Source organism: Biomphalaria glabrata, chromosome 9 (assembly GCF_947242115.1).
Source record: "Biomphalaria glabrata chromosome 9, xgBioGlab47.1, whole genome shotgun sequence".
NCBI lineage: Eukaryota > Metazoa > Mollusca > Gastropoda > Planorbidae > Biomphalaria > Biomphalaria glabrata.
The window spans coordinates 6,506,047-6,519,224 of NC_074719.1; the positions used below are offsets into that span (position 1 = coordinate 6,506,047).

The following is a 13,178-nucleotide window of genomic DNA, read 5'->3' on the forward strand; positions in this document are numbered from 1 at the left end:
TGATAAAGTCGTTATGTTATTATATTAAATTATCTTTTTGGCCTGTTTATTCTAGTCAAAGTTAAGTTAAAAAGAAATAATTTATTATTTCAGTGGGTATGACAAAAAAAACAACCTCCTCTCCCTTCAAAGATTTGACATGAAATAGCATAGATACTTGTGGTGACTAGAAATTAGTAGGCCACCACGTAATTTAACCTCTCTTAAAAAAGCGCAGTTTTCAGCTAAATACTCAGAAAGTGCGAAGTGTTCCACAAAAAGAGAAAAGTTTGGGAAACACTGTACTAGAGTGGCTATAGGATCAATCAAACGCATACCATGTGACCAGCTGTAATGACCAAGTCCATCTTTAATAACTTGAGTTACTTTAATCAGCTTCTGATCTTCTTCCTTCGTCCATGGCCTGCAAAAGATTTAAACCAATTGTTGACTTTGTCCACTACACGTCAGTTTTACTTGCTAGAAAAAAATTCAAATAGAGCTTTACCTGGATGTCAGCTGCTTATTAAAGTTTCTTTGGTAATGGGTGAAACACTGCCAAGCTGTTCTACCTGCCTAAATACACACACAAACACACATAAGAAAAATACCTTAAAAAAAAAAAAAAACAAAGCTTAAAAAAGGATAAGTACCACACAATTATGGTCACATCACTCAATATTGCTGATCTATCTCCCTTTTCTATTTAGAAATTAATTAACACTAATTAATTAACCAACTGGATAATTTTTTTATTAATTCATGTGCTATCATTAACAATGAAGAGTTTCAACTTGATCCAAGGATGGGAAGAGAAATAAAGTGTTCACAATTTGTATCAGACAGACAGTGAGTTGATAAAAGTTGTGTAAAAAGGACTTAAAGCAGGGTTCAAACAGATAACAAGGTCCAGAATATTTATGTTTATACACTCTAAGACAACTACCATTTAACATTCATTTAAACATTATAGTGTAATAAAGACAATCCTAAAAAAAATCAAAATGTGTGCATAAAAAAACCTACCCCGAGTGCAGCAGCTATTTTTTGCCACTCCCCAACAGGATGCTTGGACACAAGTTGCTTTAATTTACTTTCTTCTTGATCTGACCAAGTTTTTAAGTTCAGGTTAGGACACACTTGATTCTCCCATGCCTTTTGACAGTCAATCCAGCTGGTGTTGCCTTTAAACTGATAGAAATGAACAATCAGATATATTGTACCAACAATGAATATTGATCTTGTCACTACTTAGCCAAAATCACAGTAAACAAACACTGCAGCATGGCATTAAAATAATAAAGGCAAGATAACTATCTGACTGAAAATGTAAAAAATCTGGTTGCTATGCTTCCTTTAATTCTCAAGTCTCCATAAGTTGATTCCACTATTTGATATTTATATTTGCCACAGATCACCAATTTTGAGTATTTCATCATTGCTTGTTTCACCTTAAGTTTAAATTATAAGTTTGACAGACTTCAAAATTTTAAGGGCTAGAGAGTTGCATTCCAACTCATACAAAATGTGTCATTTTAACCACGGATACTAATAATTTAGAAATTCCATTCTAGACATTAAATTCAAAGAGAGATTTTAACAATGGTCAAATTTAATGAAAATTTAGCTCAATTGAAATAATTGTGATATAAAAAGGTAACTGTCAAATAATCTATTTGTTTTGGTTGGGTCTTCTTCTTCAATCTCATTTTTCATGAGAGTTTTAATCAATAATCCTATATCTGAGATGAACCGCACAGTGGTTTCCAGATCAGGCAGTTCTCTGTATAGTATTTCTTCTATAGGATGGTTTTGGGGCCAGAGTCTTTTCGTGCCTCTTGATATAGTATTCAGCTTTGAAGGACATGGTCAACATTCACTGGTAATGCTCCACAAGTGCAAGTTTTAATAGTCTTTGGTTGAGTGTATCTTACATATCTTCCCTTGTTATGACTAGATAAAGCTGATTCCTTGTCTTCACAAGAGACAACTTTGAAAGGAATAAAGCAATAAACCAAGCTGAGAACAGACATTCTGAACACATTTATAGAATAAATCCTAGGGAAATACAAGAAAAACTTGAATTGACAATATAGAATGACAAATTATGTATTTAAGTCAAACTAATACAATTCATTAAACTGTCCTTTTTCTACTAGATTATGTCCCCATTTAAAGTGTATACAAAACCCAGAAGCTAGGAGACAGATCTAAATAACAATCTCAAGCACTTTTTTCCTTCTTATTACTATCAGTGAAGGATGTAACAAGCTCCAATGTAGGTAAAGCCCACAGCTCTTACTGTGTGCTGTAACAGTAACACAACTAAAAATATTAAGAACCTGATTGTTGTTGATAATTAGGACAAGGACGCTAATAAGTACAAAATACAACAATGTTTGGATTAAAATGACTATAGTGTTAGTGATGATCTTAGTTAACACAGTGTTATTTTGCTTGGGGTAATTATAGAAGCATACAAAGTAAATTCACCACCTATACTGAAGAGGTGGTGATATTTTTTTTTTTTACTATGAATATTAAATAGTTTAAAAATGGTGTATTTTTATTTTTAAAAAAATGGCTAACATATTAAATTTAAAAAAACAAATGGTGCACTTTCAGGAGATAAAAAGTAGCTGGTGCTGTTGCAACTAAACTTGATAAGCTCTAAAATATCATGAAATCAGAATTTTAATATCTTTTCTAGCTTTTTTTTTTTTTTTTTTTTTAGATCTAAACATGATAGACAGACAAACCCCACAAAACTAATATCAGATTTTTTTCCTTTCTGGGCAAGCTAGAAAAGGTTTTCAAAATATTTATTCTAAACAATGAAATTTTTAATTTGTGCACAACTTATTTCGAAAAAAAAAAATAAAATAAAATAAAGTGGTGAGTATCTTACATTCATCTTAGCAATTTTCATCCAGTCTATTTTTTTAGTATCCAAAGTAGCCAATATTTCTTGATCTGGTATTTGACTGAAAAAATATAACAGGTTAAAAATGATAACATGCACAAAGTTCAAGATAAACTATTTGAATGCACAGTACTAGACTTAATCATTTATGCCTAGATAGACCCAATGAAATCAATCTTTGCCACAGTGTTGTCGCATAACTTGAAAGGTCTTAATAAAATGATTGAAATACCTTTTCTTCTTGATCTCATCCTCCCACTGGGCTACAGCTGTCTTGTATTCAGATAATTCTTGACTTGGAAAGAACAAAGAATACAGTTTAGACTACAAGTGGAACTAGGAATAATTAGTTCAAGCTTCAGAATGGACTCTTTTTTTTCTAATTTTTTTCTGTTAATATTTCATGTCATTTGTTACTACTCCAATGTTTCAATGGATGTGCACTGTGTCTTTTGGATTGTATTTATGTGTATTTTTCTGTTGTGTTGTCTTTATATGAGAAAAGAGTCCTTGTAATCACAACAAAAGGTTCAGTCTTAGTCTTAGAAGCAAGTAAAAATACGTGTGAAAATTAGGTCAGGTCATTTGACTCAAATTGGAGTCATGGTAGAAATCACATTTCTTAGAGTGACTAAATGTGATGCTGGTGCTTTGTAATTATTTCAAGCTGTTCTCTCTATTAGCATTTTGTCATTCACACTTTGGCAGAATTAAAATTTACCTGCCCATAAGTCCCTTGAATTAAATCTGCGCAACAACATTCAATGTTTTCAACAACAGATATAACCAAGAGATTAACACCTTTATCCACTGACTGATATAAATTCAAAATGTAAAAATAAAATCTTTCTTTCTTTTTATTTTCAAAGTAGAGTTCTTTTTCATATTGTAAAAATTTCACAAATGTGTACACTTATTAAAATAGAATAAACTAAACTTCCTCAAAAATGCAAAGCCTAAGTTTACAATGGCCAAAGCCTAAGTTTGAGAACAAACAAAAATACAGACATAAGAAATGTGCACATCTGTATATATATATATTGTTTTAAATCTAAACCATAAGTTTTTTGCAAATATATTTATATTTTTCCTAACTAGAAAAAGAACTCTGTCAATAAATACCAACCTTTTCTTCTCTAGTTCAGCTTCTCTTTGCTTGATTCTCTTCTCTCTTTCTTTGATCTGTTTTTTATTCTCAGTAGACTTAGCTACTTCCAGTGTTTCATAATCTAAAGCATTCTTAGACTCTAATTCCTCAATCTCTTTAGCACAAGTGTTTTTCCTTTCTAAATCATATTCCATCCTGTCAGAGTTAAATAAAAGAATAAAGCAACCAATAATAGCACTCAAGTGTAGAGTTGACAGAAAGATAAGATAATTCTATTGATCCAATCAAATGGAAATTCAGTTTGACTACAATTGACAACCTCAGCGTAACTACTTTAAAAAAAACAATATGGATGAAAAAATTCAAACAGCAATCACTCACACACATACACAACCAGCGCTTTATGAGTTTGACTTCTATGTACTTCTCGATGACGACAGCTGATCTTGTAACACTCTGACCGATAGTGGGATAAAGGAGTTTTTAAATCTTTCTGTTTTAGTCCTAATGGAAAGGAGACGACCACTTCGTTCAGATCTTACAAGTTATTATTAAGGCAGCACAAAAACCTTATCCTACATGCTCCCTCCACCCTGCATTGGACTATAGCGCACTAAGCATGCTTCTAGCACAAAAGATGTACTATACAAAAGCAACTCAGATGATAAAAGTTTCTGTGAAAAGATTAAATAGTTTCTAAATGAGTTTTTTGTTCCATATGCTAAGTCAAATTTGTACAAACACCCCTTCTTCCCTAGTGCTATTAAAGCACGAAATGGGTTACCTGTATTGTGTACTGTATAAGGCTTGTCTTCGGGCCCTAAGATTAACTAGGAGTGCGGTATTTCACAAGCAACCCCAATGCAGACATAAACATTGTCTGCTGGTGGTCAATTTAGATTCTCATTTCACCACCTGTCAGTCCTCGGAAGGTGAATTTTCATTTGGTCTCATTCCATGTCATTACTCCATGATGTAGTTAACTCTGTGACTTACTCAACAAAAATTTTTTTTAAAAGTAAGCAAAACTAAAACTGTTAGAATAACTTACTGTCGCGTAGTATAGACAAGTGTCTATTTCTTTCTCCAAACTCTGTTTTTTTTTTCGTGTACGGGGCGAGAGTGTCTTGTATTTTTTTTTGTTTTGAATTGTTTTGCTACGTCACAAAGTCCGGTGACATATATCGGTCATTCTTTTGTCATGAGGCAGTTCACCCTCTGAGTTTGGTTGTAGCGGACGGTGTGTTGGCCCGTAAAACGTTATTTGTCTGTACCAGTTTCTTGGACTTATTATTCAGTTGGATTTTTGGGACCCCTGTTTAGGGTGAGTTATTCGTTTGTGATATCTATTATTGTATGTTGTATGAGGTTGACACTCTTTCTATTTTTAGTGTAGAAGTTGAGAATATTGTGTTTATTTCGTTTATAGGGTGCCAGTGTTGGAGTTGTGGGCGTCGCTTGCCGTCTCAGAAATACATATTGCAGTTTTTCATTGTCATTGTCAAATTGGCGATTATCTGAGGTCTAACCTTACTATTACCGAGGTTGGCAGGGTTGTGACGCCAGTCGGTCAGAGTCTGGTGGACCATAAAGCCAGGGTGACAAGTTAATAGCAGTAGCAAAGTTGCTTAAATTAATTATTGAATATCTTTATATATACCTATTATATATATATATATATATCTAATATATATATTGTCTATTTATCATCCTCATTGTACATACACATATATGTTTCATACAATTAAATTCATTTATTTTTGTTGTTATTTAAACTATTCACCTTGTTGTTTACTGTATGTACGACTGTGTGTGAGTGATGTTCTTGTCAGGTTGAACCGCGGGACCTTAATAGTATACAGCTAGTTAAAAACGCAAATAAATCCTAAACCTGACACTTACTTTGTTAATAATGGAGCCAGAAGTAATTCCTTACTGTTCTCTATCACAGCCTTGATTAGAATATGCCTAGAATGTTTTCTTCTAACTGATGAGAGAAAATTAAGATTATTAATTAAAAAAAGGAGGGAACAATATTCATTGTATATATTGCGTCTAAGGCAAACTAGGAAATATCCTGCTAACCCTTGGATTTCCCCTAAGGTATTTTTTTTTTGGTGAAAATTCATATATTCAAAAGGATTCAAACACCAAGCTTTTATTTACAATTGCAAAAGAAATTTCTTGAGCATTAAACTTACAAAAAAATCTTGGATCTTTTATAGATTCTGTCATAATGATATCATAGTCTTTAGACAGTCTCTTGACTTTGGCATCTTCGTTTGGTTCGGGCACCTGTATGATAAAAAAACAACAAGTTTACTGAAAAATGTGTATTAAATAGTTTTTAAAAAATGAAATAAAAGCGCAAGCTAGCTTGGATTCTATAATCTAATAATAAAATAGAACATTCTCAGATATATTTTTAGATGTGATATAAGGTTATGCTGTTAGATTAGTTTTAAATGTTTATAAAACCCATTAAGCCAATTATTCAATAAAATTAGACTATAAAAAACAACAACACTTCAACAGCTATATATTTGAAGATATATTTTTTTTAAAATATGTACAACAGATGAATCGATGTGAGAAATGTCTTTCAAAAAATATTATTTTTATTGTACAAATCAATGAAAATTCCATAGCAGATATACTGAATATTAGATACTGAAGTATGGATTCATATTTGTACAAATATTACTAAGTGAAATACCAAAAAGATAATAAAGTTATTGTTGTCATTGTAGTTTCCAATTCTTTTTATTTTAGACAAAAAAGACAAATAGTGAAAACTATTCTTTTAATTATCTCTTTAGTTCTCAGGCAACTCAGAGGAAAGTGCAAGCTGGACAAGTCTAATGGCTCATCATTTTCTAAGAAATCATAGTCATGGGCTACTGTCCTGTCAAAAGTAAATCAGAATCAGATGTGCAATGGGCAAGACAAGGAGACTAACATGCGTTTCTCTTTATGCTTATCTTTAGCTTTGTACAGAGCAGACTGCTCTTCACTCAAGACCCAGACTGAGAAAGACCATAAAAATGAGGAACTTTCCAAGAGGTATGCAGAAAAATGTTGGGCTTCCACTTCTGACACCTTTAAATGGTCCACTTTAAAAAAACAATGCTAGTCTACTTGTTTATAGTTCTTGTTTAAATCAGAACTAGAGATTTGTAAAATACATGTTCTATATTGGAAATATAAATGTAGATCTAGTCAGGAGCCTTTTACTAAACTATCTTTTCACAGTATCTTAATGAAGCAAGGTCTACTTGGCATTCATCCTTAATATAGAAAAAAAGCTAAAAAGGAATGCAGTAACATGCAGTAGGCATCCTTGAAGTCTTTCTTTTTACTATTAATGTAAGGAGTATTGCAAAATTCATTAAATGTAACTACGGTCAACAATTCTTAGATAAAGAACAACATAGATCAAGTTCATCAATATAGTCTGAATCTACTTCTATCTCACATTAAGTACCAGATCTATATTTATGTTGAAAATTTATCCTTCTCCTTGAGCCATGCAAGCAAGAACTACAGGCAGAAACTATTGTTGTCAAGAAAAAGTAACAATGTGTACGTTTCAGAAATGATTAGGTATTTCTTGGACATTGCCATGGTCAAGATACTTTCTTCTAAACACAAAAAAAGTACAATGAAAATTTTACAAACTTATCATGACGCACATTATTAGCAATTAATAAAAATAAAAATCAATTAACACATTTATATACTCACAGAAGAACCTTTCCTAAAATAAGGAGCTCTGAAATAAGTGCAATATGTTTGTTTCTTAGGCTCGTCTGGCATCTCATTCAACTGGTCCTATGAGAAAAAGTTAAATGACACTAAAGGAATTTTGATAGTTTAAATTATAAAGCGCCATAATTCAAATAACTATTCTGGATTAAGTAATTGCACATTTTGTTGGTAATGTTTTTAAAATAATGCCAAATGTATATTATGCACTTACAACTATTTAAAAAATTATTAATTGAATAAAATGAAATATTATTTTCTTTAGAAGACCAATTGGTGATTTTCTTTTTTTTACTGTCTTATTTACAGCAATTTTAGTATTTAAATGATTGTTCTGAATCACAAAAAGGAAAAAAAAAACTAATAAAAATAAACAATACACTGTTGCTACTCAAGTTAAAAATAAAATACAATTTGAAATGAATAATTAGAACTAAAAAGATCCTTTACCAACTGACTATTACAAAAAAAAAAAAAACACTTTATATAACCAGGCTTAGAAAACTGAAAATAATTCAGAGTGGAACTCACTCCCCATTGATCTCAGACAGACAACATGCTACACCACTTTTAAGAAGAACATTAAGACCTATCTGTTTAAAACTTTTTTAGCTCTCATGTTTTTGTTTGTAATGTTGTTACAGCGCCTTGAGCCTACATTTTGTTTGTTAACAGCACTTTATAAATTAAAATTATTATTATTAGTATATATACATAGTTAAGAATGAGTCATTTTATGCTTGAATGTGGAAGTTGCAAAATATTCCCCCCCCCCCCACCAGATGAGCAGAGACATTGTCATCATCTGTGGCATATCTATAAAACAATCTGATGAAAGATATCAAAGGACAAATGTACAAAATATTTCCCCTAGATACCTCAATTGAACAATGAAAATATGGCTTATCTTTGGTTGTAAATGTAAATTATACAGAGTGCAAAACTTAAAGGTGTATTTTGTACATATTTTATTCATTTTGTCATAGACCTAGTTTCTAATAATATTAACAGCACATTATTAGATTATTTGACTCGTAATAGCCTGGTTAATGCGCAACTATATATACAACATATATGCTAAAAATATATAAACAAAATTGAGCAATGACATGACAAAGTATCTTTTCATGCTAGCAATAGATAATGGGTTAGTCTATTAAACTATTAATGTCTCTATTCAGGGAGAGCATTGTTAACATCATTTACATCAGATAATCTAAGCTTATTTACCATCTTCAATGCATTGACTCGCAGCAGCTCCTTTATTTTGTTTATGTGGCCCATGAAGGTTTCCTGCAGCTTTCTGTTCAAGAACAAAGCTTGTTCAGCTAATGTCTTGCGGTCCACATCACTGGGCTCAAGCAAAAATCCTAATGAAACATTTTCTTCCGGCCCTAGATCCTAGACGCATGTACAAAAAGAAAAAAGTCTACCTTAATGAGGAAGGGTGAATGAGTGCACACAAGTATATAAAATAAACATCTGTTTTAAACATTGACAAATATTAGTGGCACTACAATATAAATAAAAGACTAGTTGAAGTATTATATATATATATATATATATATATATATATATATTATATGTCATTTGACTACTTACTTCATCATTTCTGTTATCAAGGGCCACAGAACTACTGTTTCCTGAAATGTTTTAGTTGCTTTTGTTAAATATATTTTAGTAGATCGTAATATAACTTTGTTCTTTAAATGTATAGAATCTGTAATTATACATTTTTAATTTACCCTTACAAGAATCACCTTTTGCTGATACAATAAGAGGTCAAAAACATGAGCGGGTATCATTTTCTGCCATTGACTATATGTTACATATTTTCTTTGGCCTAAAATGATTGTTCTTTGTGTTTGACTATAAAAATGAAAATGTCATTACATTTTGCATAAAATTGTGTTTGACCAAATTCAGGAATCAAGATATTTTTTTTTAGAAAATATGTGTTTAAATTATTAGTGTTGGCTTGTATTTTCTAGATTTAAAATCAAAAGGCTAAGTATTACATATCTATATTTTACTTTAATGTTTATTTGATAACCCATTCAGAACACTAAGATTGTCTATTGGATTTAAGTTTTATGCTTCCTGTCAATGTTAATTTAGAAAAAAAAAAAGGCCTTTAAAAAGTGAATTCCTCAATTAGCTCATGAATGTTTTTGACCTCTTATTATATATATTATAAGCCATCTTCAGCAGCTGGTCAACCCAATGTATCCACCAATCTTTATCAACCCTACTTACAGAAATTCTCACACTCACAAGGTATTTTGACATAATGTAGTAGCCATACGTTGAGTGAGCTAGGTTTGTTGATGTTGTGATCAGAGCAATATTTATATAAGATTATTTTTTAGTGTTACATTTTAAAGAGAAGGCTATAATGTTCATTCATTTTTGTTCTCCGCTCTACAATACGGTAAACACAACAAAAAAAAAATCTATATAAAAAGTAACAATTTAAGAAAATAAAGGGATTTCACATCTGTTTCTGTTGGCTATGGCTAACAAGGGTATCGTGGCCAGCACAATGACCAATCACCTTTACTTTTCCCCAACAAATGTCAGGAACACATTATAGAGCTGGGAGGACTCAGAGACGACCAAAGACCACGAAAAAAAAACAACTAAGTCTTCACCAGGATTCGAACCTGGAACCCCCGATTCAGAAGCCAAGCGGTTCACCACTCAGCCACTGCGCCTCCAAGCTTTAGAAAAAAAAAAAAAAAAAAACTTATATGAGAAACAGATGACATTTACGTTATCTGCTCTATAGATCACAACGTATGAAAGGGAACTAAAAGAAATCACCAGACCTTCATTGCAAAAGTGGAACACATCAGTGTGAATGTATATTTTGTTTTCTATAGTTATAATGTTTTGTTAGGTGTAAAAATGCACAAATTTCCTTTGATAATAAATATTATTATTATTATTGACTATGATGGAAGAAAATTATATATATACATCTCTGCCAATTGCACTGGCCAATTTTGAAATGCCAACTAAAAATCTAGAATCTAGATCTCAAGAAATAAAACTGCAAATAAATAGTAAAAAGCAATACGAAATAGCATGTATGTCTTTTGATTGCATTGATTTCCCGATCCTCATTCAATGTTAAAATTAATTGCAGGTCTTTAATTTATATAGTTAATATAGGTAGAGTGGGCTACATTACTGTATTTTCATGCAAATAACCTATAGGTTATATACAAGTTTTTACTAATGAATGGCAGCTGTGCAGGGTATACAATAATTCATTTTACTCCTAAACCTTGGCTACCTATGAAGGGGGCTCGAGGTTCGACACCCGACTCGAACAGAGTTGTGTTTACTGGCAGCACGGAAAAACCTTCTCCCAGATACACCCTCCCCTCACCGGAATACAAATGAGATTAGACTGTAGCACTCTGAGCATGCTATAAGCATGAATATGAAAGTAGTGCTATATAAAAAAGCTATAATAATAAACATAGCATAAAACGAAACTATGAATATACCAGTGGGTCTTATATTCCTTTTAGTTTGTTGTATTTCACTCTATGTATCATCACTTGTTGGAACAACAACTGGAGCATGATTGCATCTCGAGGGGCAGACGTCCAATATGCAACAACTTTAATACCAGTAGTTTAGGGCAAGTCACACTGCACATGCAGGTATATAAGTTAGGGTGTGGGTTGTACGATTTATTTTTTTTTAACTTTATTTTGTAATTTGTGCAGGTTATATAGATCTAAGTGAAAATAGAGAAGATTAGCTAGACAGGGCTAGATTAGTCTGATAAGATAAAGATTGATTAGATATATAGAGTAGTTTATTAAATGCTATTCGGACACCTATAGGCCCAAATTTGAAAGTTTGACTTTAACAGCGCATTATTTTACAATGGTTCGACAAAGAAAAGAAAATGAAGTATCAAAATCTTCTTTAGTTTAAGGAGAATAAGGATGACTACTTATATTTGTACCCCTAACCTATATTTGTTATTATATTTAAGCATCAATAGACTCAGATTTTAATTCTATATTAACATTAACTAAATTTTAAGATCCCCAGGCATAGCCCCTCACATGAGATCATTAAGATGTATTAAAATTATGCATAAATACGAACACAAAAAAATAAAAATATGAACACACTTATTCTACCTAAATTAGGTCACTGGGATACTGACTTCTATACCGACTTTTAAACTTATTTTATGTTTGCATGATTAGAATTGATTAGATGTGTGTTAAATGTTTGTGTTTTTTGTTTATTAATTTTATAAATTTAAAATACAGATGATCTTTTGTAGTATAGTACAGGTTAGGATAGGCATTTTTGCCTAACTGAATCCTCTATATAAATCTAGATCTATCTAGTAGGTCTAGTTCTAAGCATTCAACAATTTAACTTCATTCAATGTACCAAGCTCTCACAAAACATTTGCCCATTTATTCTCTACAAAAAAAAAACAACAACAAACGAACAAATTTTATATAAGATCATTAACATCGATGTCCAAAACTGGTTGTCTGAAATAAATTTTGGTAAGAAAATCGTAATATAATTCGGACACCCTATTATTTTTTTTTTAATGGAATCAAACAACTTGGCTTGGCTTATGAATCAAATAAATCAGCTCCAAGTCCAAAGACAGAATGAATATTGCCGGGCTCATAAGTATAGACTTGGCCAATCAAAAAATATAGTCTTAACCCTAGCCCTAGAAAGAAGTAAAGTCATCCGGGTAACAGGAAAATACAACAACCTGACTTACACATTTGAAATTCGGTTTTCTTACATAAAATTTTAAAAAGACAGCTAAATGGAAGGAAATTGGGTCAGAATCATTGGAAAATGGACAAGCACATTATACAACACATGCTAGTTTTATAATAAATATTAAAGTAATTATTTAATGACTACAAAAACAGCAAATGTCCGAATTCATCAATTCATGTATGTAATGTCCAAATTAAATAAACTACGGTACTTAGTCGACTTAGATCTAGATCTAGTAAAACTTAGATCTAGTTCTAGATCTAGTCCAGATATTTTCGTTTACTTACCACTAAGACTGAGACTTCTATCAGATTGATTAAAATTGGAGGTGTCAATCACAAGTTGTTCGTCGGCTTCGTCTTCACCATATTCACTAGAATTATCCGAGTCAAAGATATCATTTTCCTCTCGTAGAACACTCTCCAATTGTTCTAATTTTTTCTCTACTATTTTATTCTCCTCCGTTACCGATAACTCCATCTTTAAAAGTGAATTTTATTTTAGATAAGTCAAGATATAGACTCTAAAGTCAAAGTCTAAATCTAGAATATAGATCTATATCCGATCTATAATCTAGACTAAATCTAGATTAGCTCTAGAATCTATTCTAGAATGACT

General features: G+C 31.5%; 1 protein-coding gene across 1 annotated transcript; it reads right to left on the reverse strand.

The window, feature by feature from the left end:
• Window positions 1-24: 24 nt before the first annotated feature.
• Window positions 25-13,178, reverse strand: LOC106059357 (snRNA-activating protein complex subunit 4-like). Its single transcript, XM_056041165.1, has 13 exons — window positions 12,848-13,178; window positions 9,378-9,418; window positions 9,006-9,176; window positions 7,755-7,841; window positions 6,212-6,305; window positions 5,913-5,997; window positions 4,029-4,205; window positions 3,135-3,197; window positions 2,888-2,963; window positions 1,006-1,170; window positions 488-555; window positions 286-403; window positions 25-51 (listed from the first exon to the last, which is right to left on the reverse strand). The coding sequence occupies exons 1-13, from the start codon at window positions 13,038-13,040 to the stop codon at window positions 25-27; spliced, it is 1,365 nt and encodes a 454-aa protein (XP_055897140.1). The 5' UTR covers window positions 13,041-13,178.